Consider the following 25,891-nt stretch of genomic DNA (forward strand, 5'->3'; position numbering starts at 1 on the left):
AATCAACCTCAACCACTTCCCTTGAACTGCTGGCCACACTTCTTGCTACCTAGGCTGAAGTACACATTGCTGGCTCATGACCAATTTCTCATCCATCATTCCTTGTCCTTTCCTCTAACCTAGAATGCTATAGATATTTACGGGTTCCTAGAAGATTTCCAGTTGCTAAGCCTACAGCAGTCCCTCTTTCATGCATAGGTTCCTTGTCCTTATCATTTTGACTTTTCATAAACTGTTCTTTACTGTCATTTCATCTACTTCCTTTAATAATTTCCTGTTCCTGACCTTAACAAACTGTGAAATTTCTTCAGGGAGAATGTTGCCCTCTGTGACAAAAGGGGCCAAAGGGCTTGGCAATATAGGCAAGACTTAAAACCTTACTTGAATAATGGACTCCTCTGCATTTGCTGGGATAGAAGAGACCATATCCAGGATGTTAACGATTGCATCTAGGTTTGCAGAAGAACTGTTTACGTCGCTCAATTCCTTCTTTGTGTTTTCCATCAGCTCTGCAAGGTATTTAGGTAACATTGCTTTTGCCTGAGGACTGTTCACCAAGTCCTGGAACAGAAGACAACAGTGCAGGTTGCATGGAGCAGGTCGCATGAGTGGAGGTTGCCTAGAGCTTTCATGATGGCTACCCCTATGCTAGTTAAATAAACAGAACCAGGGTAGTTCTAGACACACTGGTAGTGTTCAACTCTCTGGCCTTCAGAACAGGGTGTCCTAACTGAGTACTGAGAGGGGTCTCTTGACTCTGCTGACTTGCAGACTACTCCTGGTAATTTCAGGGGAGAAAATGATTGGTCTGGGCCCAAACCATATGAGGAAGCAATCCAGCAAATTAAGAACAAACAAATTGAGTAGCTCTACCTCTGTCTGCGACCTTGCTTTGCTCAGTATACTAAAATAAATATAATAAGTATTTTATGAAAGAAAGATAATTGTTCTTGTCTAACCTGACTGGGGGAAGGGTGACTCTGGATGGTTAGTAGAAGTGAAGAGCCCCATGGTAGGATACCCAGGCTGAAAACTGAGGTCCAGCTACTGTCTGTGAGGTGTAGTGGCTGAGGGGACCTGCTGAACAGGACTTGGGGCTGGGGCTGGGCAGTGTCCCAGGGTTGCCCCTACTGCATCATTGTTAGTGTACTCTGAGCATTGGGCTTGTTCTGAGTAGCACTCACTGGGGTGATGCCTGAGCATGGTTCAGGGAACACCCCAGGCCAGAACCTGTTCCTGTTGGACACTATGAGTAAAGAAGGCCCCCTTGTATGGGGGAGAGAGCATTCATGTGTATGGATGTTAGCTATGCACTGCCACATGCCCTCTGGGCCAGGGAAGGGGTCTTAGCCTCTTTCACTGATATAGCCAATCATTCTTTATGTCTTTAAAAAGATATTTTTTAATTAAATACTTGATTTATTTTTGTTGTAATGCTTCACTTATTTAAGATTACATTAAGGAAAAAAAAAACACCCAACAAAAAATTTTGCTGCCTCCTACCCACCCACCCACAACCTCTAAAAAACTCATAAATATTACCTGAGCACTAGTCAGCAGGTTGTTTACTGATACAGAGACACAGTAATCCTTTTCACGCCTCCATGATTTGTTGTAGCACTTGTAGATTATGTATCCTCGGGTAAAAACGTCTGATACACAGCACGGCTTTTTTAATGTGCCCCCTTCTCTTCCAATACCCAGGTTATCTGAGCATGAAACTTCCTGATCTGTATTGAGAAAAAAAACCATAGATGTAGAAAACTAAGAAATGGAGATTAATAGTGTACCCCCACAAAACCTGTGGTTTCCTGAAGTTCAGAGATATTGAAATTGGGATTTCAGCTTGCTCTCTTCATTGATTATGATCTTTCAGAGTATATATCTTGCATTCCTATTTTTTTAAATTTTGAAATTAAAAAGGAAATTGAATAAAGTCCCTTGTTTTTGAGTACTGAATCAAACTGACAAACTACTACCCGAAGTTTTAGGATTTGTCTGTTAGGTTACAGGGTTAGATAGGGGTGGAGTGGGATCATATTGACCACTACGTGAACAATAATCCATATAGTTTATTCTGATAAGGGACTCAGTGCTGTTGCAGCACTAATAGGAAAGTCTTTAAGACCTTGATAGTGAGGCCTCAACACTTTTTTGTTAGACAGTGAATCTTGTTAATTGCCTTTGATAGGGTTATTCATATCAGTAAGGATCTGCTGATTAAAATAAATAAAATGCATATTTTTTGCCTAAGAATCTGCCCACATTTCTGCATTTCTTTTTTTCTTTTCAATATAAAATAAGAAGCTGAAATATCTGGTCAGAACTAAACATCAAAACTCTATTTAGTCATGTTGAATTCTACACAGAATTTCCTGCAGAGCTGACTAAAATCTGGGTCTGCCCAGCTCTCTGCAGCACTTCATGGATGTTCCCATCCAAAAATCTTGGCTAGCAAAAACTGCTTCTGTTAGGTGTCACCAGTGATAAATTTGTGGCATCTGCTTTAACAAAGATCCTGGGATTTCCTGTTTGACAGCTGTAACTGTTTTCTTACCAGGTATCAGGTTCAGACTTATATTTTCACTGTTGACTTCCTGTCCAAGGCGGTTAATAAACTTGCAATATGCTGTGAGGTTGTCTTTGCCACATTCTTTTTCTGTGTAATTGTACGTGTAGCAGAAGTACTTTCCTTTTTTGTTTTCCCCTGTATGGAGTGATAAAGATAGGTTAACACAGATTTGGGGTCAATCAGCTAGCAGACAGCAGAAAGCTTCTGCAAAACTTTATTTCTGTGGGTCCTAGAGAAAAACAAACAACCCTTCCTTTCTGGGAAAACTTCCTTTCTCAATGCCAATCTCTATTTCTTACTCCCTACTTCCAGCAGTCACTTCATATTTAGTACCTTTTTATTTACTAGTGTAGGAGCAAAGCCTGCCCAAGCCCTCTTCTTCTATGTAGGAACCAAAATTTTCTTTAGAAACCATTTTGGAAAATACTCTTCCTGCTTCTACCACAAGCATTTCATTTAAGCTAGGATAATTTATTTTTTTTCCTTTTCACACATAGTTCTTTTGAACTCAGGATCTGAACCACACTCCTATTGCTTTTCAGTATGGCTGAGGGTCCTTGGCTGCAATCTCTTCCACGAAGATCTTGCCATTTTTTTGTAGCAACCAAAGGACTCTTCAGTCTTATCCTGCTTTACACTTCTGCCTGTTGTTGTTGCATTCCTGTCTGTTTTCTGAGTTAGTTTAGGTGGGTCGTCGTTGCCTTTTTCAAATTTTGTAACACACTTGAAAATTTGTACTATATAAAAACATGCCAGGGAAGCTGAAGAACTGCCCAAAATGTGAAGACAAGGAAACTTAGGCTTTTGTGTTGTTAAAGATATGTTACCTGTAGCCTTGAAAAAAAAACAAACAAAAAAACAGAATAGTTCTTTGAATTACATTCTTAAGATGTTATTCTACATTTTTCACGCATTAGTAATAATCTACTTAAGTAATATTTCCATGATACTCTGGTCAAGAAAGTGGCAGTGGAAGATGAAAGCAAATAAATGGAGTTCAGCGATTTCTGTTTGGAACAATGATGTGTATGCTCACTTCTCACTGCCTGGCAAGGCAAACCAAACATTGCATTTACCTATTACGTATTTATCACTACAGAATTCACTTCAGGTGCTCTTCTATTGATCTCAGCCATGCTCCCCCAGGCATGGCAACCATCCTAAAAAATAAGCCCATTTCTTTTTTTTTTACACTCTCGGGACTACCTGTGAGTTGTCATAATTGCAGTAAGTATGAAGTGGTGACACAGAACTAACTGAAAACAAACAAACAAACAAACAAAAAACAAAACAGGGACTGGGTTGTGACACCTGGTGCAACTAGTGATTCTGCAAGTGTAATAGTTTCTTACCAGCTTGAAATTCTTTTTGTTGAACCACAAATGTAACATTGTAATCTCCCGTATCATTCACACAGCACTCCAGGGTTTGTTGCATTTTGCACCGAATAGATGCTTCAATGGGGATTATCACGATTTGCTGCTTCGGAGGCAGACGAATGACCTCGATTGTCACATTGGCAGAACTCTCTGAGTACTTCTGGGAGAACGTGCAGGTGTAGGTGCCTGAAAGAAGTCACATAAAAACCTGGTTTCATTCAACAGAAGTGCTCCTCAGCTTTTGCATGGTCATGAGCCCTAAGACTGAACAAGTACAGTGTTGTTGGCAGCATCATGTCATGTTGTCCTCCAGCAGTTATAATTAGCAGGGCTAGGGGTGCTGTAAATTACCTGCTACAGAGATTTCACTGCCTCTGTGGCCAGTACAAACCAGATTCACTCACCGTTCCACTCCCGTGTGGCATTCTTCACCTTCAGCACAGATGTGGCTGGAAATTTGCTATTTTTGATGCACGTCCCACAGTCAATTGTTATTGTCGTACTTCCAGACAGGATTTTCCAGCTGATGCTTTCATAGTTGCTCACGTCACTTTCACACATTACACTGAATCCGTGCCCCTCAGAAACGAGTGACTTTGTGCTTGAAGATATTGTTACTTGGGCTGAGACAACACAAGATAAACGGCACGTTATTGGGAGTCACTTCTTAAAACCATTTGCTTGCAAAATGACATGTGCCACAGATTGTATGGAAGAGCTGATGGTCTGTGACATGGTACCTGACTCTCACCTTCCCGGTAGTATTTCACTCGGATGCGGTGGCTGCGCGTGGCACCGTGCCCAGTCTGCAGCTCACACGTGTAGGTCGTCACTGTCCCTGACTTCTCAGCTATGCAGAGCGAGTCACTGATGTTCAGCTTGTATTCCGTGCAGTTTGAACTGCAGCTGGAGACTCCTAGAGAGAAAGAAACGTTCTTTGAAGGGCTGTGGATGTCCAAAAATACCTGGGCTCTGGAAGTCACAAGTAATCGCTCTAGCTAAGGAAGACGTTGTGGGTTTGTGTGTCACCTTGGACAGCATGGCACTTTTAACTCATGATTGCTGGTTCATCCACCTCTTTTATTCTGGCAACAGTCACAGTGGTCTTCCAAAGGCCTGAAGATGATTCTCAACACAGTGCTGGGCACCTGCTGCCAAACCAGTCTAACTGAGGGCAACAGCATTGCTCAGATACCTCAAGGCAAAACACAGAATATTGTGGTTTAGCCCAACCTCGTTACCTGTGATACTTAGGATGAGTAAGATAAGTAAAACAGGAGTAAATACTTCAGATTTTACTGCCATCTTTTTTTGAAACAAACATTTGGAGGTACTTGACAGTCATTCAACTTTAAGTCTGAAGAGTGCTGGTTTAGCCATAAGGGGAAAGCCCCAGTAAAGTTATCCCATGCTGCAGCTGAAAGCATCTGGTGTGACAGCAGAGTTCCTGGGGGAAAGCCTGGCCACAGGAAATCAAGAGCAAAACAGCTCACTGGGCCAGGATCACTCCTCTCTGCAAGCACTGCTGCACAGCAGCACCTGTCCTCTGTGGAAGTGACTGTACGTGTGAGCTTTGAAGGTTTTCTCTCATTTTGCCATCCTGCTTTCTGCTAAACTTCTTTTATCGCAAATGGTTTGCAGTAAACAATCCATACTCATAAAATATTGAGGGCAATAGGCTGTTTATGTTTCATAGACATTTATGAGGTTTTATTTTGATGTTTCTATTGATGTTGTTTTGTAACTCGCTGTAACACATTTACCTGGTGCTTTTTTAACTCCTTATATTCATATTAGAAGTGAAACCTTGTGAGATACTGCTGACTCAAGTGGCATGGGATGTATCACAGCTGCAGGTAGAGAGGGAAACTCTGTGGTCAGTATTTATCTATGCTGCAGCAGTTTCAAAGTGTTGCACCTGCCTCTCTTTTTTTGCCAGATCTTAATATCTTGGTACACAGAAGCTTTTCATCCCCCAAAGGTGATTCTGGAGATAGTAGTAGAGGCTGATGCACTCATCCTTGCTCTCAGAACTACACAATGCTGATGTAAGTTTTTGGGAAAAGTATGATGCTGATATGATGCTGGTCCAGGCAGCTCTTTCTATCCAGGATGGCACAGTTCTAAGCATCAGTGTCTATCTAAGCATGGATATGCCCAGAATCCCCCTGAGACCTGCACAACACATATGGAGTCTGTACCATGCTGTCTATCCATCATCCTTTACACACACACACACACACACACACACACACACACACACCTTTGGATCATACCCTGTATTCATCCCAGGACTTGGCTTTTAGGCCAATTATGAGCATAACTTTGAAGAATGAACAAACCTAGTAGGTGAAAGACAATCTGCTGTTAATCTTACCTGTAATATTGATTGCTCCGTTTACTTTCCAGTCACCAGTAAGTGATGATAGGTGTTTGTCAATGCAGCAGGACAGGATAAGACTGCTCTTCTGCATTTCAGGACTGTTGCAGGTAACATTGATGTCGTTCAAGTTTGAAATGATGTACAGAGGAGAGACTGCTATTGTTTTTGTGGCCTTGTAGAGCAGCGTGTGAAACCGATTGCTGGTTGAGAAAGTGCACGTATAGGAACCTGTAAATCATAGGCAATATCTTAGCACTGAGAACAAGTTTTGCACTTGGGAGCTACTTCCACACCTGGTGTTCTCAGCTCCCTGCTCTGCAGTGGCTCCGCTACTTGCTAATCAAAATGTACCCTCAGGTCATCTGCAGTATGCTTTCTGCAGACTCCTAGAGCCAAATGTATCCAGATTAGGCAGCTTCAGTGTTGATGGGCATTTGAGAGGAGACCAGCACTCTGGGACTGAGTTGCTGTTTCTGGGATCTGTATATTGCCCCTAGTCCACATTGAAATAATATGTCCTGGTAAGAACGTAGACTGACTGTGCAAAAGGATCCTGCACAGAACGGGTGAGAGATAAGTGCCCAGGCTGGACTCCACAAGAGGTAGTATTCTGATTGTAGACACAATGCACGATACACATACACTGCTCAGAGGTATTGCCAAAGAGAGCATAGTATTTATCAGCCCCTTTCTCAAGGCACTTGTCCCCTGGATGCAGCCAGGCTTCCTTTTGAAATTGGCAATCAGAGTTCCAAATTTCCTTCATCCTTGAGGCACTTGGGTTCCTCTTTCCCATCAGGATAGCCAAGTGAGTTTGGACCCGTGACTCGTATCTCCCATATGTGTGCACAAGCACCTGGTCACAGGCTACCCTTTTTTGAAGCTGACTGTAAAATTCATGGTTGAAAGAGAAGAACTGAATGGGAGCTGGAGTCAAAGCTCTGATATTACATTCTAATTCCTCTGATAACTCCTCCCAGCCAAATGCCAGCAATTTACCCATTTCTGATTTTCAAAAAGCCCTAAATGAACACATAAAAAACTTTAAATCCAAACCCTTGTTAATCTGGTTTTGTTTGCCAAAGGGGCAAAAGCCATCAAGGAGAAGTTCAACTACAGCCTCAAGTTGCCACATCAAAAGGGTGGGAAGGCCTCACAGCCATGTAGTCACTTCTGTCTCCCATGATATGGCAGGGAAGCTGGGCACTGAGAACATCCAGGCCTGTACAGACACTTCAGTCAGTTCACATCTTACTGGCAATGCCAGTCAGTATATAGTTCATTAAAGAAAAACAAACAAAAAAAACCACTGAAAAAGTAGGAGGGACAGTGTTTTTCACCTTTACTTTAGGAAAATGCAGTCACTGCATTCCTCTCCGCTTTTTAGAGATCTAGCAACACCAGAGATTTACATCTGCTGTTTTAATGATAGAAGATCATACCAGCATCTTCCATCGTGACGTTGATGATTTTAAGAATTGACCTTGAGGTTCTCCTTGACAGTTTATTCTCCACCAAATGCCGCGAGCTGGGTGAGATGATCTGATCAAAGTGTTGCCAGATCACATTCTCAGATGTTGAATTTATCTCACAAATCAGTTTTACTGTATCCCCTTCAAAAATGTCTACAGGTCTCACAATGAAGTTTGTCTGATCTGGGAAGACAAAGAGCAACATTCTGCATTATTGTAATATCAGCTCACATTTATATGGTGTCTTTCATCTCATGGGAAGCCCAGGTGCTTCTCTACTCATATGCAGTTGCTTCTCAACTCAGCATCAGTTGCAGAGCATCACCTCTGATACAAGCTACACAGTTTCCTCACAACATACTCTTCTACTTTCTTTGTCAGCCAAAGATCCCAAAAAGTATTATGCAGAGAGTCAGAAATACTATCAACACCACTACTCTGTAAGTAGATAAACTGTGAGGAGAAGCAACCAGGTTGAAGGAATCCTCTGACACAGACAGTCCAGTGCACTGAGAGTGCAGCACCTCTGGGGCACTTGATGGGGCAACTGAGTTGTAACACACTGTCCAGCAGCAGCATGGAAAATGTGCCTCCCCCTCTGAGGAAACCAAGGGGAACCTGCTCTCTTGCAAACTGCAAGAGGTTTTTATTTTGTTGAAAGTGGGAAGCATCAGCAGCCTGATATGCTAAGAGCTATAGGCTAAATTCTGGAGGTGAACTTAAGGGTATTCAGTCTCTCTGCCATGGGGTGACTGCATCAGGGTTCAATGGAATGACTGGAAAGACTTGCCTTTCTGTGGGAGGTACTACATGCATGGTCATCTCACATAAGTCCTAGGCTTCGGTGGCACAGGATGAAGTGAAACAGCCAGAGAAATAAATTTTATCTGAAGGTCCAGTACCAAATAATCAACAGTATAAGTCAGGTAGGTATATGGTACAAGATAGAAATACTAAAATAGAGGTTGAAGGAAAATACTGAGAGAGTTTGAAACTTACCAGTTATTTCTGTTGTGAAGGTAGTTGGGTTTAGCTGGTATGATCCATCTACAAATTGTGGTACCATTTTGTTGGAATTTGCTATCTGATGAAAGTTTGCTGCTCCTGCTTTTACTTCGTAGTTCACAAAAACACTTCCACGCCTAGATATAAGGATGAGAGAAGCGCTGGAATTAAATATCACTTCCCAAATGAAGAACACCTTCGTGTGACATCTCATTTGTCTGCTCTCTATTTCTAGTAAAATTCCCTTGGAAAACCTTAAACAGAGCTGCATTTAAATATGTGTGGACTTAAGTAAGGTCTCTTTTATCCAGATCCAATGTTACATCCCGAGTCAATGTACTGATGACCTAGGAAACCATGTTAGACTTACTCACATCCTTTTCCCTTCTTGGGTGTAATTCAGCCTTTCCCACAAAAGGCTTTGATCCAGATGGAAGATGATTGTGTTTCTTGGACTTCTGCACAGTAGTGAATTTTACTTGCAACCCTATTTTCACACTAATAGCAGGGCTTCCCTTTGCAGCCAGTACACTATTCAGTATGTGTGTGCTGGGCGTGGGTTCTAACCAGAGTAAATGTAGCCTTTGTTGACTGGGGTCTCCTTGAGACTGAACAGAAGTATTTGTGTCTTCCAGGAAAAAAATGAAATTGTCTACTTGCCTGAAACCAGTTACTGTTGCTGATACAAAGCCCGGTAAACATCCGTAGCCAGCATTAAACTGTAAACAAAGACATATGACATAAGTCTTGTATATGTCCCTCTAGCGCGCTTCAAATAAGAAACTCTCCAACACTGATGGGAGTGAGGACATGTTGTGTGTCTGACAGAACAGGCCTGGTGCTCTCCTCACTGTTAGTGGGATGAACTTGTGTTGATGTCATTCCGTGTATATTCATCTAGATTTAAGCTGGCACCAATAATTTTTTTTCCATGCTTTTGGTGCAAAAGATTCCTAAATACTCCTGTTTCAACTGGCATATTAAAAGGAATGAGAATATTGTCATGGTCTTTCAATGGAGGTCAGCTTGGTAGCTGCCACTGCTGCATACTTTCCAGCTCCCCACAGAGGCAGTGACAGTGCATCCTATTTCCCAGGCATTTAAATGGTAAATACCATATGACTTAGAGGGCTTTCTACCTTCAAAGATGGAAAAGTTAAGTCATTACCGCTTTTTCAAGGTCAGCTTTGAATTTTCTGTATAGATCAGAAGAAGAATTCCTGAGATCATCCCAAAAGTCTGTCTCGAGTCTGACTGACATATTCATTACACTGGGCTTTCCCATACCACATGAGTCTGCAAGGAAAAACATTAAAATAAATGTAAAAATAATCCAAAGCAAGGTTTACAGAGTGATTTCTTAGCTTTTTCTTCTAACTTAATCATAGAATCTTAGAATCATATAATGGTTTGGGTTGTAACGGACCTTAAAGATCTAGACCCCTTGAAGAGGGTCCAGAGAAGGGCCATGAAGATGATCAGAGGGCTGGATCAGCTCTGCTGTGAAGACAGGCTGAGAGCTGGGGCTGTTCAGCCTGGAGAAGAAGAAGGCTCCAGAGAGACCTTATAGCACCTTCCAGTACCTGAAGGGGCTACAGGAAAGCTGGGGAGGGGCTTTTCAGCAGAGGGGGCTGTGAGAGGACAAGGGGTCATGGTTTTAAAGTGAAAGAGAGGAGATTTAGATTAAACATCAGGAAGAAATTATTCACCGTGAGGGTAGTAAGGCTCTGGAATAGGTTGCCCAGGGAGGCTGTGGTGCCCCCACCCTGGAGGTGTGCAAGGTCAGGTTGGATGAGGCTTGTGCAGCCTGGTCTGGTGTGAGGTGTCCCTGCTTATAGCAGGAAGGTTGGAACCTGATGATCTTTAAGGTCCCTTCCAACTTTAACCATTCTGTGATTCTATAATCTAGTTCTGACCCCTCTGCCATGGGCAGAGACACCACCCACTAGACCAGGTTACTCCAAGCCCCATCCAACCTGGTCTTGAAAACTTTCAGTGGTGGGACAGGCACAGCTTCTCTGGACACCTGTTCTGGTGTCTTACCACTTTAATTATATAAAAAAATAATTATAACAAAATTCTTTCTTATGTCCAATCTAAATCTACCCTCTTTCAGTTTAAAATCATTACCCCTTGTCCTGTCACTACAGGCTCTAGTAAAAAGTCTTTCTCCATCTTTCTTATAGGATCCTTTTAAGTACCGAAAGGTCACAATAAGGTCTCTCCAGACCCTTCTTTTCTCCTGGCTGAACAACCCCAATGTTCTCAGCCTTTCCTCACAGGTGAGGTGTTCCATTGCTCTGATCATCCTCATGGCCCTCCTCTGGCCCTGCTCCAACAGCTCCATGCCCTTCTTGTGCTGAGGGCTCCAAAACTGGACACAGTATTGGAGGTGGGGTTTCAAGAGAGCAGAGGGGAAGAATCCCCTCCCTTGACCTGCTGGCCAAGCTTCTTTTGATGCAGCCCAGGATACAGTTGGCTTCACAGGCAATGTGGTAGCCAGCTCTGCCCTGACATGCTGCTTCATCACACCTTCAACACTATTCCATCTTCTAACCAGTAAATGAGTTGCACAATGATTAGTTCAGCACTGTTGCTCCTCACCTTCAGTCCGAGGCTCACAGTAAGGCCCAGAGAAGGGCATTTCCTTTCTGAAGCCGCAGGGCAGGTTGTGTGCTGGGCTGGCAGAAGGGCAGGCCATCAAGTGATGGCACTCTGAACTTGGCCAGGCATATCCATCTTCACAGGAACAGCAGCTACTGTTCTCACCACTGGGCAGACAAACTAGTGTCAGACAGAGAAAGAAATACTGTGAGAATGGTAAATAGGGCATGACATATTGCAGGACATGTATTTACCCTGCTGTGTCTTTATGCCAGTGATCTCAACTAACTGTTGCCCTTTCTGTGAGTTCACTTGAATGAGGCAAACATGATGCTCTAATGCCTTGCAAATATTGCTATACTAATCATAAATGACTAACCACAAATGGGAATCAGACTGGTGTAGGGATAAGTCTGATCAATTAATGTAAAGTAATTGAATGGAGATATGAAACCTGATCCTAAAAATCCACCTGGCATATTGGCTGGGGTCCTATGATTGTTTTCAAATTAGATATTTCTCTTTTGCCTGGGCAAAATGTATAGGCTTTTGAAGATTGCAAGAGTATATAATAGTCAAAGTCTCTGTGGCTAGGGAGGTGCTGTGTGATTCTGCCTGTATACTGAGAGAGCTGCATGAGAGAAGGTGCCACGATCACAAAGCACTTTAAGAGATATGTTCTCTCTAATAAAGAAAACAACAACAGCAACCAAACACTTCACTGTAAATTTTTGCCCTCTTAGTGTGGCATTGACAAAGAAAGATTCTAACAGTGTTTTTCACACATGGCACGTGACCCTGAAGGCCTTTAAAATCCATTTGCATGTTGTTTTGAGAACTGATGAACACTTCCTTTCACTGCTTTATGGGACTGAGATAAGAAGGTACCAAATCTCCTCCTCTACTGTTGTAAATGCTTGGTGTGTTTGTATATCCCCAGCTGTATTAGCTTCTGTCTGATACCTTGCCCTGTAAGAATACTTTTAGTGAGTAACATCAGGAAAACACTGCATCTATGCAGCCTATCCCTGTCAGGGTCAGAGTACAGCCTCTTCCAGCCACTTCTGTTCCAAATGCAAGTGGAGGGAAGTAAACAGTCTGATAGCCCCTGTCACAGCTTCCTGAAACTTGAAAGTAACTCAGACTGCTTGTTAGTCAAACTGGAGCAAAATCCTTCGGCTCAGGCTTCCTCTGGCTTTCTCCCTTCCTTAGGAAAAGAAGAGCATTGAGGGCTATTCTTAATGCCAACATTATATAAAGAAGGGTGGTGGGATACAGATAACAAAACACGCTGTTTGCTAGAGCTTCAGTCTTGTTGGGCCTCTCAGTAGGGAGCAGATACAGTTCAGTTTTGCTGATTTCTAGGCGTGGTGGGTGGTAAAACTGAGGGAGATCAAATACTGGCAAAAAAACATGTCACCGAGAATATAAAACCAAGTAACGAACTCACCTGTTGTAACGTTGATGTTTGAAACTGTCATTTCAACATTTGAAATATTTGTTGAAACTGGAAGACTAAGCTTTTTGAAATAGTCTTTGATTGGCTCCAGGTAAGATGAATCCTGAAGGCTCAGTTCAATGTCAACAGTGTACTCCATAGGGGGAAGGTCAAATATTAGCACTGAAAGAGAAACAGTATGAGACTGCAAAGCTGTGTGTGAGGGTAAATCACAAATTGATGGTGTCTCGTTCTGTATGTGGGCTCTTTGTTGCTATTTAATGGTAGCTTAGTGGGGCATTCTGCTTAGGAAATCTTGCTTCCTACTCAGCAGATATTTTGCCCATATTTTATCTGCTGCTTGTCTGACAAAAGCCAGATTTCTTTGGTCTCAGAGCAGTAAGAAGCTGATATGAATGGCATAATATATACAGAGAAAAGCTGTCTCATCCCTCCTGTCCTTTGACTCAGCAAGAGAATGGGGTTGTGTCAGCCACAGACTGAAGCTGTACAGGATTATCTTGTGAGACCCCTGTCCTGCTAAAAGCCTTGATGTTTTTTTCTACACCAAGTATTTCAACTTGCATAGAAGCTGGGCTCATATCTATCATCATATGGATGACACCCAGAGGGACACGGACAAGGATGAAAAGTGGGCCCATGTGAACCTCATGAGGTTCAACAAGGCCAAGTGCAACGTCCTGCACTTGGGTCAGGGCGATCCCTGGTATCAGTACAGGCTGGGGGACAAAGGAATTGAGAGCAGCCCTGCTGAGAAGGACTTGGGGATAATGGCAGACGAGAAGCTCAACATGAGACAACAATGTGTGCTGGAGCCCAGAGAGCCAAACATGTCCTGGGCTGCATCAAAAGAAGTGTGGCCAGCAGGTCAAGGGAGATGATTCTGCCTCTCTGCTCTGCTCTTGTGAGACGCCACCTGAATATGTGTGATGAAGCCCTGCTTTCCTGGAAGTGGCTGAACACCTGCCTGCCGATGGGAAGTGATTAATTAATTTGTCATTTTGCTCTACTAATTAAACTCTCTTTATCTCAACCCACAATTTTTCTCACTTTTAGCCTTCTGATTCTGTCCCCCATCCCACCAGGGGAGAGTGAGAGAGCAGCTGTGTGGTGCTTAGCTGACAGCTGGAGTTAAACCACACCAGCTACTCCCTTCTGATGATCCCCGTTGGTTACCTCAAGAGGTGCTGTGCCCAGTAGTGATTTCACCCTTGGCTTACCAAAACCCTGCTCAGTTACCATGTACTTGTGTACGTACTGTTTCGCTTTTGCCTTTGCATCTCTGGCTGGAAGCTTTCCTGTCCTAGTGCACTGTCAATCTGTGGAAAAAAGAGAGTGAAAATCTATGAAGAAAAAAAAATAAAGAAGAAAAAAAAAGAAAAGAAAAAAAAAAGAAGTGTGAAGCTTTAGCTGCTGTTGTTGGTATGAAAGAATTAGTGAAGAAAACATTGGCATAGATATTTTTTTTCTCTCCACCAATCTTTGCCTTTCCTTGCCCCACCTTTTCCTCTTTAAACAGAATATTTATATCTCCCAAGCAGGGAAATGTTAAGCACCAGCTGAGGGATACACTGAGTCTTCAGGTGTGTATTTGTGTATCTCTGCAAGGCAATTGTCTCAGCTTAGCTGAAATTCTGTCTGAGCTGCAGACAGGCTGGGGGGTTGATGCAGTGCTCTGAGTCCTGGGCCAGCCTTGCCAACTGCTGGGGAGACCTGGCCACTCAGCCTCTGAATCCAGAGAATGGACTCCTATTAACTTTTGCTTTCCTCTTTGCTCTGAGCTTCCAGCTCTGCAGCAGCAAAACCACCCTGGGTAGGAGTAGAAAGGGGATTGAAATGTCTTGGCTCCAGATCAGGTGTCAGGTCAGCTGTTTTGTGGGCCATCAGTAGCACACAGTTGACCAGGGCAGTGGTGGCACAATTTCAGTATGACTGGGTTCACACAGGGTGCAGCCAAGTCAGATGCAAACTATCTTATTTTTTTAATCATGCCCTAAAAATACATTGGCACCACAGTTAGCAAGAAAGGCTAAAGAACAAGCGAAGACTCAGGCAGGAAATTTGCAGCCTTGCCAGCTTCTTGAGTCCTACTGAAATCTTTATTTACAGAAAGAGTGAATAGCTTGGCAGCTCTTAAGTAATCTCTTTACATAAAGGAACCATCTGGTGTGTGATTAGAGCTGGGCTTCGTATCACAGCTGCACTGGCAGTGAAGATCCCAAGGTGCATTGGCTTTTTTGCACTGCTAGGGCTGCTGCCTTTTATCTTTGAGGTCAGCTGGATGAGTTATAGAAAGCCCACTGTGAACCACTTCTTCCCCCACATTTGGCCTCAGTGGTTTTCTGTTTTAATTATTCTCCCGAACAACGACAGGGTGTATGCTGTGTTGTTAAATACTTCACATATTTCACACCATTGGATGAGCCATGGATCAGTGATGCTAAAAACCAAAGTGTTCCTCTTTTCGTGAAAGTGCCAAAGTGCTGAGCTGGGACCGGTTTGAAAAAAAACCACAGTAAACAAGATACCTCGTCACTATTAGACACCTGGCAAAGAGTAGACAGGGCTGCTGGAACCAGCTATAACTTGGTTTGGTAGCAGAAACAGATGAGGAGTTCCTACCTCCCTTGTTCCCTCTGCTTGCCCTTTTTCAACCTGCTCTAAAAAGCACATTGTGTTCTGGTCAGTCCATCAGAACTGAGGTCCCTGTGCTGCTAGGGGCTCAAGATACACTTTAGAATCTGTTTTGTCTTGATAGCGCAGAAGAAAAAAGAAGTCTTTTCTAGTTTAATAAAACTGTGACAGACCAATAGCTTGTAGGTTTGTAGACTCGTTATCTTTACCAGAATATATTAACTTCATTTAGTCAGTCCCTTTGTTTCTCTGTTCCTCTTTTGTCATTTCTACTTAGGGACTATTTCTGCAGAAACTGTTGCAAAACCCACGTACAGGATGATGTGCAAAAGAGACTTCCAGAAGGCACACTACTGATGAAGCAAAAGAGGTGAGAATTATTGAAAAGTGAGAAATTGAAGTGAAGTCTGAGTCCAAGTGCAACATCTAAACTCAAGTCCCTCAGGAGTGGCATATCGGTCATGTGTACTCATGACCTACTGTCATAGAATCATTTTATTTGGAAAATACTTCTAAGATCATCAAGTCCAACCATTAACACAAGGCTGCCAAGTCCACCACTGAACCATGTCCCTCCACACCACATCTGCATGGCTTTTAAATACCTCCAGGGATGGTGACTCCACCAGTTCCTTGGACAGCCTGTTCAAGCAGGCTTCTGGTGAAGAATTTTGTCCTAATACTCAATGTAAACCTCTCCTGGGCACAATGTGAGGCCATTTCCTCTTGTTCTGTCACTTGTAACTTGGTAGAAGAGACAGAAACAGCAGTGAGACTCCTGTCACCTACCTGTAAGCAGTCCCATGTCTGAGCTAGTTTTGTTGACTTATTTGGTTTCTTTCTCTCATAGGATGGGTGAATCCCATCCAGAAACAGTGACCACATAACTATTCCCTAGGCATAGCCCCAGGGACAGCAATTTAAATCCCTGCAGATTAACACAAGTGAGAAATCAGGTTTGCTCAGTTCCTTCTGGAGAAGCTTTAAGACTGGGAAGCAAGAATCCAGCTCCTGCATTTCTCTATCTCTTTCACACACTGGGGAGACTCTGTGTTCAGTTTCTCCACCTAATCTTATAGTGACTTCCTCCAAGGTTTTGTCAATGTAAAGGACAGCTATAGCAGCTGGGTGCTACAAGAGACCAAATGAAGACCAGTGGGGTTGGCAAAGGATACTCACTATATATTGCATGAATGGGTTGAAGTTTGAGTCCTGTGATGTCTGACAACATGATGTGACCAGTAGAAATAGGCACTGGAGACCTGCTGTACTTGGGGATGGCATTTTGTCCAGTGAGTTTGCTGTACAGTCTGAAACAGAAATTAAGCAGAAGGATCAGGGCCTTTTCAGCTGACTCCCACAGCAGGAAATACCAGCATGCTCTACAAAACCAGTACGTTCAGACTTTTTCAGCACACTCTGCCTGTTTCCTACATCTTATTCCTGTGCCACTGTCACCAGTCTTTTCCCCTCATATCCCCCCTCCCCCCTTTTTTTTTTCCCTTCACCAGTACCTACTCAAAGGGGAGAGGGAAAGAAATGGCTTGTAGAAAGCAGAGTCCTCAGCAGGTTCCTAACAAGGACAAGTGAGGTGCTAGAAATCAATCTGCCATGAGAAAAGTTAACTTTGCATCTTCACATATTTCTCACTGTGGTACTTGGCAAACACACAGCTAGAACATGAGGGAATATTAGGAAAGTTATTGTAAGGGAGGGCCTGTCCCATTGCAGCAAGGAGAACTCTGCTACTGGCCTTGTCCCACTTTGGAGAGGGCTTTGGTGACATTGTGGGCTCAACTAGAGGTTTCTGCCTGTTTGTTACCCCTTGACTAGCAAGGGAAACAATGAAGAGTGGTACCTCCTGTGTAATTTGGAGTTTTTATTATACATCTCCATTAATTGTACTGGTATTAGTACATGAATAACCTAGAACATGAGAGTACTGACATACCCAAATATGGTGCCTGAAATCAAAAGCCAGAATAAAACTATTTTTTCCAGCTCATTGAAACCTAAACTAATTTACTTATGCAGTAGATTGGATGATGAAACATAAAGGGAGAGGCAAAACATGCAAAGACCCTTATAGCTGGTGCTGACAGGTTTATGCAACCAGAGGCAATAGAGAAAGGGAGCTGAAGAATATGTAAAAATATCTATTTTTCTATATGCACTTTCGGATTATTCCTAACAAAGCCCTTCTGTAGCTCCAGAATGAACAGCTAGCTACAGGGCAAGGCAGAACCCAAGCAGATAATTAAAATCATTTTAAGGAAAGCACTAATACTCTTGGACAGTAGTAGCTGAATGAATAAAATCAACTTGATTAAAATCATGAGCCTTTGTAAAATTATTATCTTTTTGTCTTCAAAATGCTGTTCATACAAACTCAGGCTTTGAAAGGCTGTGAATCACCAGGTGAAAGCAGGAAAATCAGCACCTCCTGAGGTGACCATGAACATTGGCAATGACTGCCTATTGTCACCACATTGCCTATCCGAGCTGGTGCTCTCAAGTGGACAGGGCACTTTAGTGTGAGTTTCTTGCACCAAGGACCCTGTGGCAGAAAATTATAATATGAGTATGATATTTGGGCTCACCTTGTGGATGAAAAGAGAGCAATGAGCTTAGAGCCAAGCAATATACTTTATGTCGCTGATGTGGATTTCCAGCTGGTGTTTGTCAGGGTTTCTCAACAAAGGTGGTTCTTAGGGAGATTCATCTGCAGTGAGACTTCACCTGGATAATGACCTGGTTAAAATATAGGAGAGAAAATTAGGAAGAAATGATTTGCTTTTCCGACAGAGACGTGTCATCACCAGAGTTCCACAGGAACGTGCATGTAAGCCTGTGTCTCACCCTCTGTTCTCAAGTGGTGTGGAAAAACCAGTGCTCAGTGATAACACCACTGTGGACAACTTTAAATGATTGAGACCAACAAAAACAAAATTTGCCTGTGAAGATCTGCATAGAGATCTGAAGGTACTGGGTGATGTAACTGGGTCATTAAATTAATGAAATTCAGCACTGATAGTTGTAAAGTAGAATGAAACTATCTTGATATGATGTATTCTGTGATGGAATCTGAACTGACTATGTCACTCAGAAGTGGGGTCTAAAGAAATGTCAGCTGAATTCTGAGATGCAATTAAAAAACGAAAAAAGGTAAATTAATTTAAAGATATTTTAGGGTAGCAACAGAGGGGAAGAAAAAAAACCCAACAAACAGCAGAAAACTGCTGTATAAATGCTTGAATTGACCCACGATGGCTGCTCTTATGTTCCTGTACAGAAATAACAAGGAAGCAAGACATCTCACTGATTCAGAATAACTTCCCACCCCAAAATCCATTAAAAAAAGACTATCACAAGAGGGTTTTGTTTGTTTGTTGTTGGGGGTTTTTTTTGCTTTTTTTTTTTTGTTTGGGTTGGGTTTGTTGTTGTGTTTTGTTTGTTTGCTTGTTCTTTGTTTTGTTTAGTTTTTATCCAGTGGATGAATGGCTGGCAGAATTGAAAAGAAAGAAAAAAAGTAGGGAAAAGTTTCTTCAGTTCCTGGATATGTCCACCAGTATATCCTGCATTCTACAAAAGAGTCTACTTTGTAATATTGAAGAGAACATCCACTTCCATGGATCTGGCTGTTCCCAGAATGGATCAAAATGGACCAAAAGAGAAAAACTGCAAGTTATAAGCTGTGGCACGAGTCCTTGAGATAGTGGCATGATAATAGAAATGGATGTAGATAATAGAAATGGATGTAGATAATAGAAATGGATGTGGACAATAGAAACACTAAAAAATTAAGATTTCTGATAGTTTTGCATATGCAGCATGTTCTCACAGCATGTAGTAAGATAGCTTAATTGTGCAAAAATCTTGTATTCCATTGATAATGGGTTGATAAAACAGGTAATAGGAAGGAAAAAAGGTCATTGAAACTTATGATGAGGTTAAACAGCATCTGCTAGAGTTTTGCATGGATCTTTTGCACTGTGCACAAACTTGCATTCATATTCAGATGTTGTGGGTCAGTCTCTGTTTTCAAATACACCCTTTGGCAACCATGTAGCTGAGACCAAACACCCTGTTAATTGTGTACTTAATAAACCATATAGAGGACAACTCATGCAAATGAGAACCATGCTGCTACTCAGGCTTTGACAGCTAGTTAAACTAAAAAAATCCCAAGACAGTATCTAGAAAACCAGAAACCAAGCAAAAAAATACCAAGAAACAAATGGGGAAAAAATATTAGTGGTCTTCTCAAGTAATGTGTCTGTTCCCCTGATCATTTAATGTCTCATTGGGAAAAGAGTTGCTGTAAATTTTTCAGTAAGCAATTTATCAAGTATCTAGGTACTTTCTCTGGGTAAAAGAGAAGCTATGTGGACACATTCATACTTTCTCATACAATCTGTGTCCTGGGAGGCAATAAGTATCTTTGACTTAAAAAGCCACAGAGAACTAAAGAACCCCAAATTTGCTACCAAATCTCTTCTTCTCCACATCATTCAGGCTAAAAAGTATTGCTTAAAGTTAACTCTAAAGTGCAGGAGATTCTTAGCAGTAAATAGCAAGGTCACACTTTGACCCAGGACACAGGTGATTTACATCACCTCCTTTTTACTTTTTCAGTAAGGTTGTCTTTTTCTTAAATATTGCAAAATAATGACACCCTCTCTGGCAAATTCACCCAGCATAATAGTTACTGTCCCATATGTTTCAGAAAATAAAGAAAACACCCAATGATATCATATGGTTTACCTTCTCAGGTGATTCAAAAAGATGATCCTCTAATTAGATCCATCTCAAGCATCCTCTGTTTGCTACTACAGCCCAGGCAGCTCTCTCAAAGGGAAACCAAAGCACAGGAACTTGAACAATTAGCTGAAGATGTTATTGCTGCCCAGAAAACTAGTTGCCTCTAGAGCCTGCACTCAATTTTCAAGTGTGAAGCTGACCAGAGATGCCACTGCAGAAAAACCACAAGGCATTTCAAGAGAAGATATTTCCTGATACCATTCATCAGGTAATACTCTTTATTTCCCCCTGCACTGATCTGAGTCCTTCAGTGTCTTGTCTTCACATTACCTTGTCAAGTGGATTAACTTGTTCTGCTGCTGTTACTCACCTGCCTCATAATAACAAGAGAGGGTGCTGAGGACTGAAAGTGGTAAAATCATGTTTGGTAGCTATGGCAAAATGTCTGTGGGCTTTGACTTAAACATCAAGGGAGGGAAACCCTAAAACTTTCCTGCCCAAGCTGGCAGCAGGCTCACTGTGGGCTGGACCTGGCAGGCATTTAGGGACATGCGTAGGTGTCCTTGGAGAAGCTGCACAGAGATGCAGACCTACAGCTCTGATGGTTACTGTGGAAGGTGGGGAGGAGCAGGAAATCCCCAGAAAACAGGGGAAACTCTGATGTGTTATATATGTTTCTACCTTAAACAAAATCTGTAGCCAGGAATTCACTGCACAAACAGGGGACACCTGTCCCAGTAACAATGGGGTTCTTGTGCCTGCAGCGTTTGATTGCAGCTGGTTTATCAATGGAATTTGTTTCCACAGCAAGTGTGTATGTGTGAAACAGTGACTCACTGAGTTTGTGCAATTTCTGTGGAGAAGTTTGGGATTAAAACTCATCTCATGGGGGAATCTTTTTTAAAAAATAACTGATTCAGGAGATAGGCCTATGGAAAGAGCTCCTGTTCCCCCTCAGACCAGAAAAAAAACCCTGTGGAGATCCTGACTTCTCATCAGAAGTCCAGGCAGAGGCAATAGCAGACAGATGTGCCCCGGGATCTTCAGAGCCACCATGCAAGAGCTGAAGGTCATGGAGGACACACCAGGACATCCCAAAAGGGCACACGTCTCCAAGGTAAACAACTGAGTCCAAGCTGTAAATGCCACTTATTATCAGACCACAGAAGGAAAACAGAAACAAAAATGTCAATAAAGTGCCTGAAGAGGTGACATGGTTTTTCCCCTTCTATACTACTTCCCAAATTAAGGGGTTGTGACATAGGGGCTGGCCTGGCAGTTACAACAGAGTCATGTTGCCAGCTGGCATTGGCTGTTTCAGGGGACCAGGAGGGATGGCTGTCACAGGAGCCCTGGGCAGAGTTTGGGTTGCCCATGATGTTAACTGTCCAATGTAGTAGTGGTCATTTTTGTGTCACAGTGAGCCTGGACCAGGTTTTCAATCCTCTTTAAAATATCTGTGGTGAGTGTGCTGCTGGCCCCATTTCTAACAGCCCTAAGGCATGTCACAGCATCTTCCCTCTTGCTGGGTCCAAGTCATAGAAAAGCAAGATGTGTGTTTAGCAATGTTTGCCCTGCAGCCTTTGCAGGTGCCAGGATTCACTGCAGGTGCTAAGGGTATCATGGTATGTGACTGTGAGCTTCTCTTCAACAAGCCACCTTGAGGGTGCATTGTCCTTGGCAACAATACAACCTATTCCCGTCCCTTTTTCTGCAAACCTTGTCACCAGCTGCTCCCCACAACCTGGTGATTCAGCCCTCAGCCTGCCATTCTGCATCAGTTTTGAGGTGATTAAATTGGCATAGCTGATGCCCTCATTGCCCTTAGAGCTTGTCTCCATTACTGCAGTGGCATTGGTCTGGTTTATTGTCCAACCAGGCTCTTCCAGGAGCCTGAACAAGCAGAAAAATGAGGCTACATATACATCCTTGAATGCAACCACTTCTCTCCCTGCAGGCCAATTTTACTGCTGACCTTGTGTTGGTGCCTTCCAGACACTTCTCTGAGGCAGTTTAATTCACTGTCCCTACAGAAAATGAAACCAGCAGCAAGGTGTTTAGCTTGCTTCCATCTGAGAGAGTTTGATCAGCTCAGAGAAGGGCCCAGGGAGTGCCAGGGCCAGAGCAAGGAGAGGAGCAATGTGTGACCCCAAGCAGGGTAGGGGGAAGAAACAGAGGTGGGCAGGAGGGAAAGAAGAAGGAGGACCTCTTCCTTTCTGCCCTGCCAGGCAGTTCAGTAGGAGTCTATGGTCTGTCCCTACAGAAACAGCTGAGTAGTTTTCACCCAGTGACACCCTTGGGTGTCTCCTTATGGGTTTGGATAAGCAGCAGTGCAGGGCAGAGGATGGGGTGAAGAGGAGGGCAGGCTTAGCTTGGTTTAGATGAGTTAGCTGTGGTGGATCCACACCTTTCACATTGTCAGCCCTTGACTGGAAAACCAATCTGATATAAACCCTCCTTCCTGGCTTTTTCTGGGGTCTGGGGGGATTTGGTTTGTTGGTGATGTGTTGTTTGTTTGTTTTAGTTTGGTTTTGTTGTTTTGGTTTGGTGTTTTGTTTTTGTTTGCTTGTTTGGGGGTTTTTTGTTGTTGCTGTTGGATTTTTTTCTGTAGCTTTCAAACAATTCAAACCAACAGCACCTGGGAGTGTGGGAATGGAAAGGAATGTCAGCAAGGTGAAAAGATTCCTGAAGAGTGTTCCTGTTTAAGACACTGTATCATCAAACTACAGCCTAAAGATATGGGAAATCTAGGTTCACTTTGCAGGAGAACGTGAGAACTGCACAATGTCAGAGCATTAGGTGTGTCATCAACTTGGTATGTGAGCACAGGAGGATGTTCTGATCATCCTGCTGTTTTTTCCTGTCTACATTCATCATGTACTGTCATGTCACCAGAAACTCTGAACTTCCTGGATTTTGAAGTTTTAAAGCTCCAACCCAAGAATATGTTTAGTTTAAACATCTGAGACTGCACTTAGGCAGCCATCACAGGCTCAGGAAAGCAAGCAAAAAAGTATGTTAGAAGGTATCTGCTCTAAATGAGGAGCACTCAAAGCAAAACAAAGCAGAGCCACACTGATCCTGAATTCACTGGGAATGTGATGTCACAAAAGCATGTGAACACATTTCATCTGGCATGAACAAAGCAGAGCAGGGTAAAGTTCTCACACAGGTGCAACCTGAGAGATACTGTGCAAAGCAAAATTAAATGTGGAAACAACTTAGAAATTAAGTTAACAAGATGCAGCCCTCTTGACTCACCCATCTTCATTTATGTCCTGGGTGTTAACACTTGGTTCTCATCTCTAGAATCCAACCTCAACAATTTGTGTCATCAAATCCCTTTGCCACTTATATCCCAAACTCAGCAAAAGATGGCAAATCCTCTCAGAAGCTGGGTGCAACACTGCAGGCTCTTACACCATTTGCTGTTCTCTTTATTTCTGAGAGTGAATTTTGCATGGTCAGCCTCTCAGAGAGATGGGGATTAGAATCAGAAGGACAAAGTGAATCCCAAGCATGACAGAATTAGTGGGCAGATTACTCTGAGATAAGAGATTTGGGGGTGAATCTGGCCATGCTTGGGGCTTCATTTATTATGTCTCTCACCTGGTTTTATGTAGTTTTGCTCACCTCAGCCTTGCAGAGAAGAATCTGAAAGGAATCCTAGCAAATTGCTGCCTAAATCCCCTCAGCATGATATTGTTGAAAATAAGGCTAATCTCATTCTGAGGTTTATTAACAATTATCCATGATTTAAGACCTGGAAGGTAAAAAGAAGTTCTCTATTTGATGCTGTTGATGTTTTGGCTGGAGTGCTGTGTCCGGATGTTGCTGTGTTGGAGGGTGTCCAAAGGAGAGCCACGTGAATGCTAAGACATGAGCAGAGTATGACCTTCTGAACAGGTTGAAGGTTATTTGGTTTAGATAGGAGACTCAGGTAGGGACACAGCAACAGTCTGTCACTTGGTAAAGGACAGACGTGAATGTTCACAGTGACAGCTGGGAGAAAGATGATGTGAAATCGCACAATTCAAAGCATTTTGGGGAAAATGGAAAATGTGTAACCCCAGGTTAGAAGCACAGTGCCCTTCAGTGGAGTTTTTAAGAACAGGCAATGAAATTGCTGCCATGGGAGCTTCTGCCTCCACCTGAGTTTGTTGCAATGGAGCACCAGGTAGATTGTTTATTGACCTCTTCCAATTAACTCTTTCTGTTTCTCTACACTGCTTCAATTTCTGTCCAATGAATGAGTTCCAGGAGATTCAGAGGAGACATGCAAGACCAACCATCTGTATATTGAGAGCTGTGTTTGGACTGTGCAGTAGTCATTCTTAAGCAAGTTCAGGAAAACTTGTAAACATGAGGAAAAACTTCTTTCCTGTGCGAGTGACAGAGCCCTGGGACAGGCTGCCCAGAGAGGTTGTGGAGCCTCCTTCAGTGAAGACATTCAAAACCCGCCTGGACACGTTCCTGTGTGATGTGCTCTGGGTGATCCTGCTCTGGCAGGGGGGTTGGACTAGATGATCTTTCGAGGTCCCTTCCAACCCCTGGATCACTCCAGCACAACACTCCCAATGATTTAAGCACAGAGAAGGTGAGCTGTTCCTAGAGCCTATCAAGAGTTTCCTCAAAATTATATTTGCAGAGAAAGCCTCTGGTTTACATGGTCTTCTACATCATGTCACATTTTCCATCCCTGTTGACAAAGCATGTATTTTTCCTTCTTGACCTAATGACTTTAAATTCCTCTACTAATTTGTAAGCCTTCCAGTGAATTGGAGATGACCTTTTTACATGCTCAAATAGTCTACATGGAAAATGAAAATAATTTAGTCCCAGTTATCTGCAGCCCAGGCTCAAATAACACCATGACCACTCAGGACTTCCTGCAAGAAGAAAATAACTCTGCAAGACTCATGTTTTCGAGGTACAGTAGCTGGGATAGGAACCACTCAGCCAGATGATTCACAACACAGAAATTACTGCCCAGCTGAATGGCCAAATGACCACATCCTTCAAGCAGGTCTAATGCTCTGGGAGCAGCCAACAGAACTTTCCATGAGCATTTCAATGTAGTCTGGACAGTAAATCCCTCTAGGTCTCCCAGAATCGGTCACAGTTGGACTCAGGGTGGAGGTCAGCAGTCTGTTCCATCAGTGAGGGTATTCTGACATGAATAAGCTTTAACTGCAATGGTTATTGGCTAAGTATTAGGAGAAAGGAGCAAAACAGTGCAACATTTGGAAAGACGTTATCACAGTCCCAGTTGCTGGCTGGCTGGACAGCTGACCTGCCTGAGAGGACACTCTAGACATCTGGGCTGCCTCTCTCATGGGCTTCGGTAACAAAGTTCTCCTGCACTTACAGCCATTTCACTGTGTTGGGATAGGAAAGGTCTCCTGAGGACTAACTTTTCTTCAGAGAACAAATCTCTGTCTTTGGCTGGGAGATGATGCCTTACCAGTGTAGCATGGTGCAAACACACCTGGTTGTACCAGATCCAGAAGTAATTTATTGTTGACACGCTGTGTTATCCCTTGCAGCAGGGTTTGGTAGCTCATGTCTTGTGGCCAGACTGCTTCAGTAGACACCCTTAAGACCCTGTAGCTCATTACTTGG

General features: G+C 42.9%; 1 protein-coding gene across 3 annotated transcripts in view; it reads right to left on the reverse strand.

Annotated features, from left to right (window-relative positions):
- The window catches only part of ADGRF5 (adhesion G protein-coupled receptor F5), a 51,589-nt gene that overhangs the window by 16,086 nt on the left and 9,612 nt on the right, over positions 1–25,891 (reverse strand). For all 3 annotated transcript variants that reach the window (XM_051614331.1, XM_051614332.1, XM_051614330.1), the window contains 16 exons: positions 18,109–18,259; positions 16,688–16,818; positions 14,133–14,193; positions 12,866–13,036; positions 11,416–11,595; positions 9,980–10,107; positions 9,472–9,530; positions 8,806–8,948; positions 7,777–7,989; positions 6,329–6,562; positions 4,703–4,867; positions 4,356–4,574; positions 3,925–4,137; positions 2,558–2,707; positions 1,543–1,730; positions 382–561 (listed from right to left, as the gene is read on the reverse strand). In XM_051614331.1, the coding sequence (XP_051470291.1) occupies positions 382–561; positions 1,543–1,730; positions 2,558–2,707; positions 3,925–4,137; positions 4,356–4,574; positions 4,703–4,867; positions 6,329–6,562; positions 7,777–7,989; positions 8,806–8,948; positions 9,472–9,530; positions 9,980–10,107; positions 11,416–11,595; positions 12,866–13,036; positions 14,133–14,193; positions 16,688–16,792 (2,409 nt within the window). In that variant the 5' untranslated portion in view covers positions 16,793–16,818; positions 18,109–18,259. The remainder of the gene's footprint in view (positions 1–381; positions 562–1,542; positions 1,731–2,557; positions 2,708–3,924; positions 4,138–4,355; positions 4,575–4,702; positions 4,868–6,328; positions 6,563–7,776; positions 7,990–8,805; positions 8,949–9,471; positions 9,531–9,979; positions 10,108–11,415; positions 11,596–12,865; positions 13,037–14,132; positions 14,194–16,687; positions 16,819–18,108; positions 18,260–25,891) is intronic.

Source organism: Apus apus, chromosome 3 (assembly GCF_020740795.1).
Source record: "Apus apus isolate bApuApu2 chromosome 3, bApuApu2.pri.cur, whole genome shotgun sequence".
NCBI classification, from domain to species: domain Eukaryota; kingdom Metazoa; phylum Chordata; class Aves; order Apodiformes; family Apodidae; genus Apus; species Apus apus.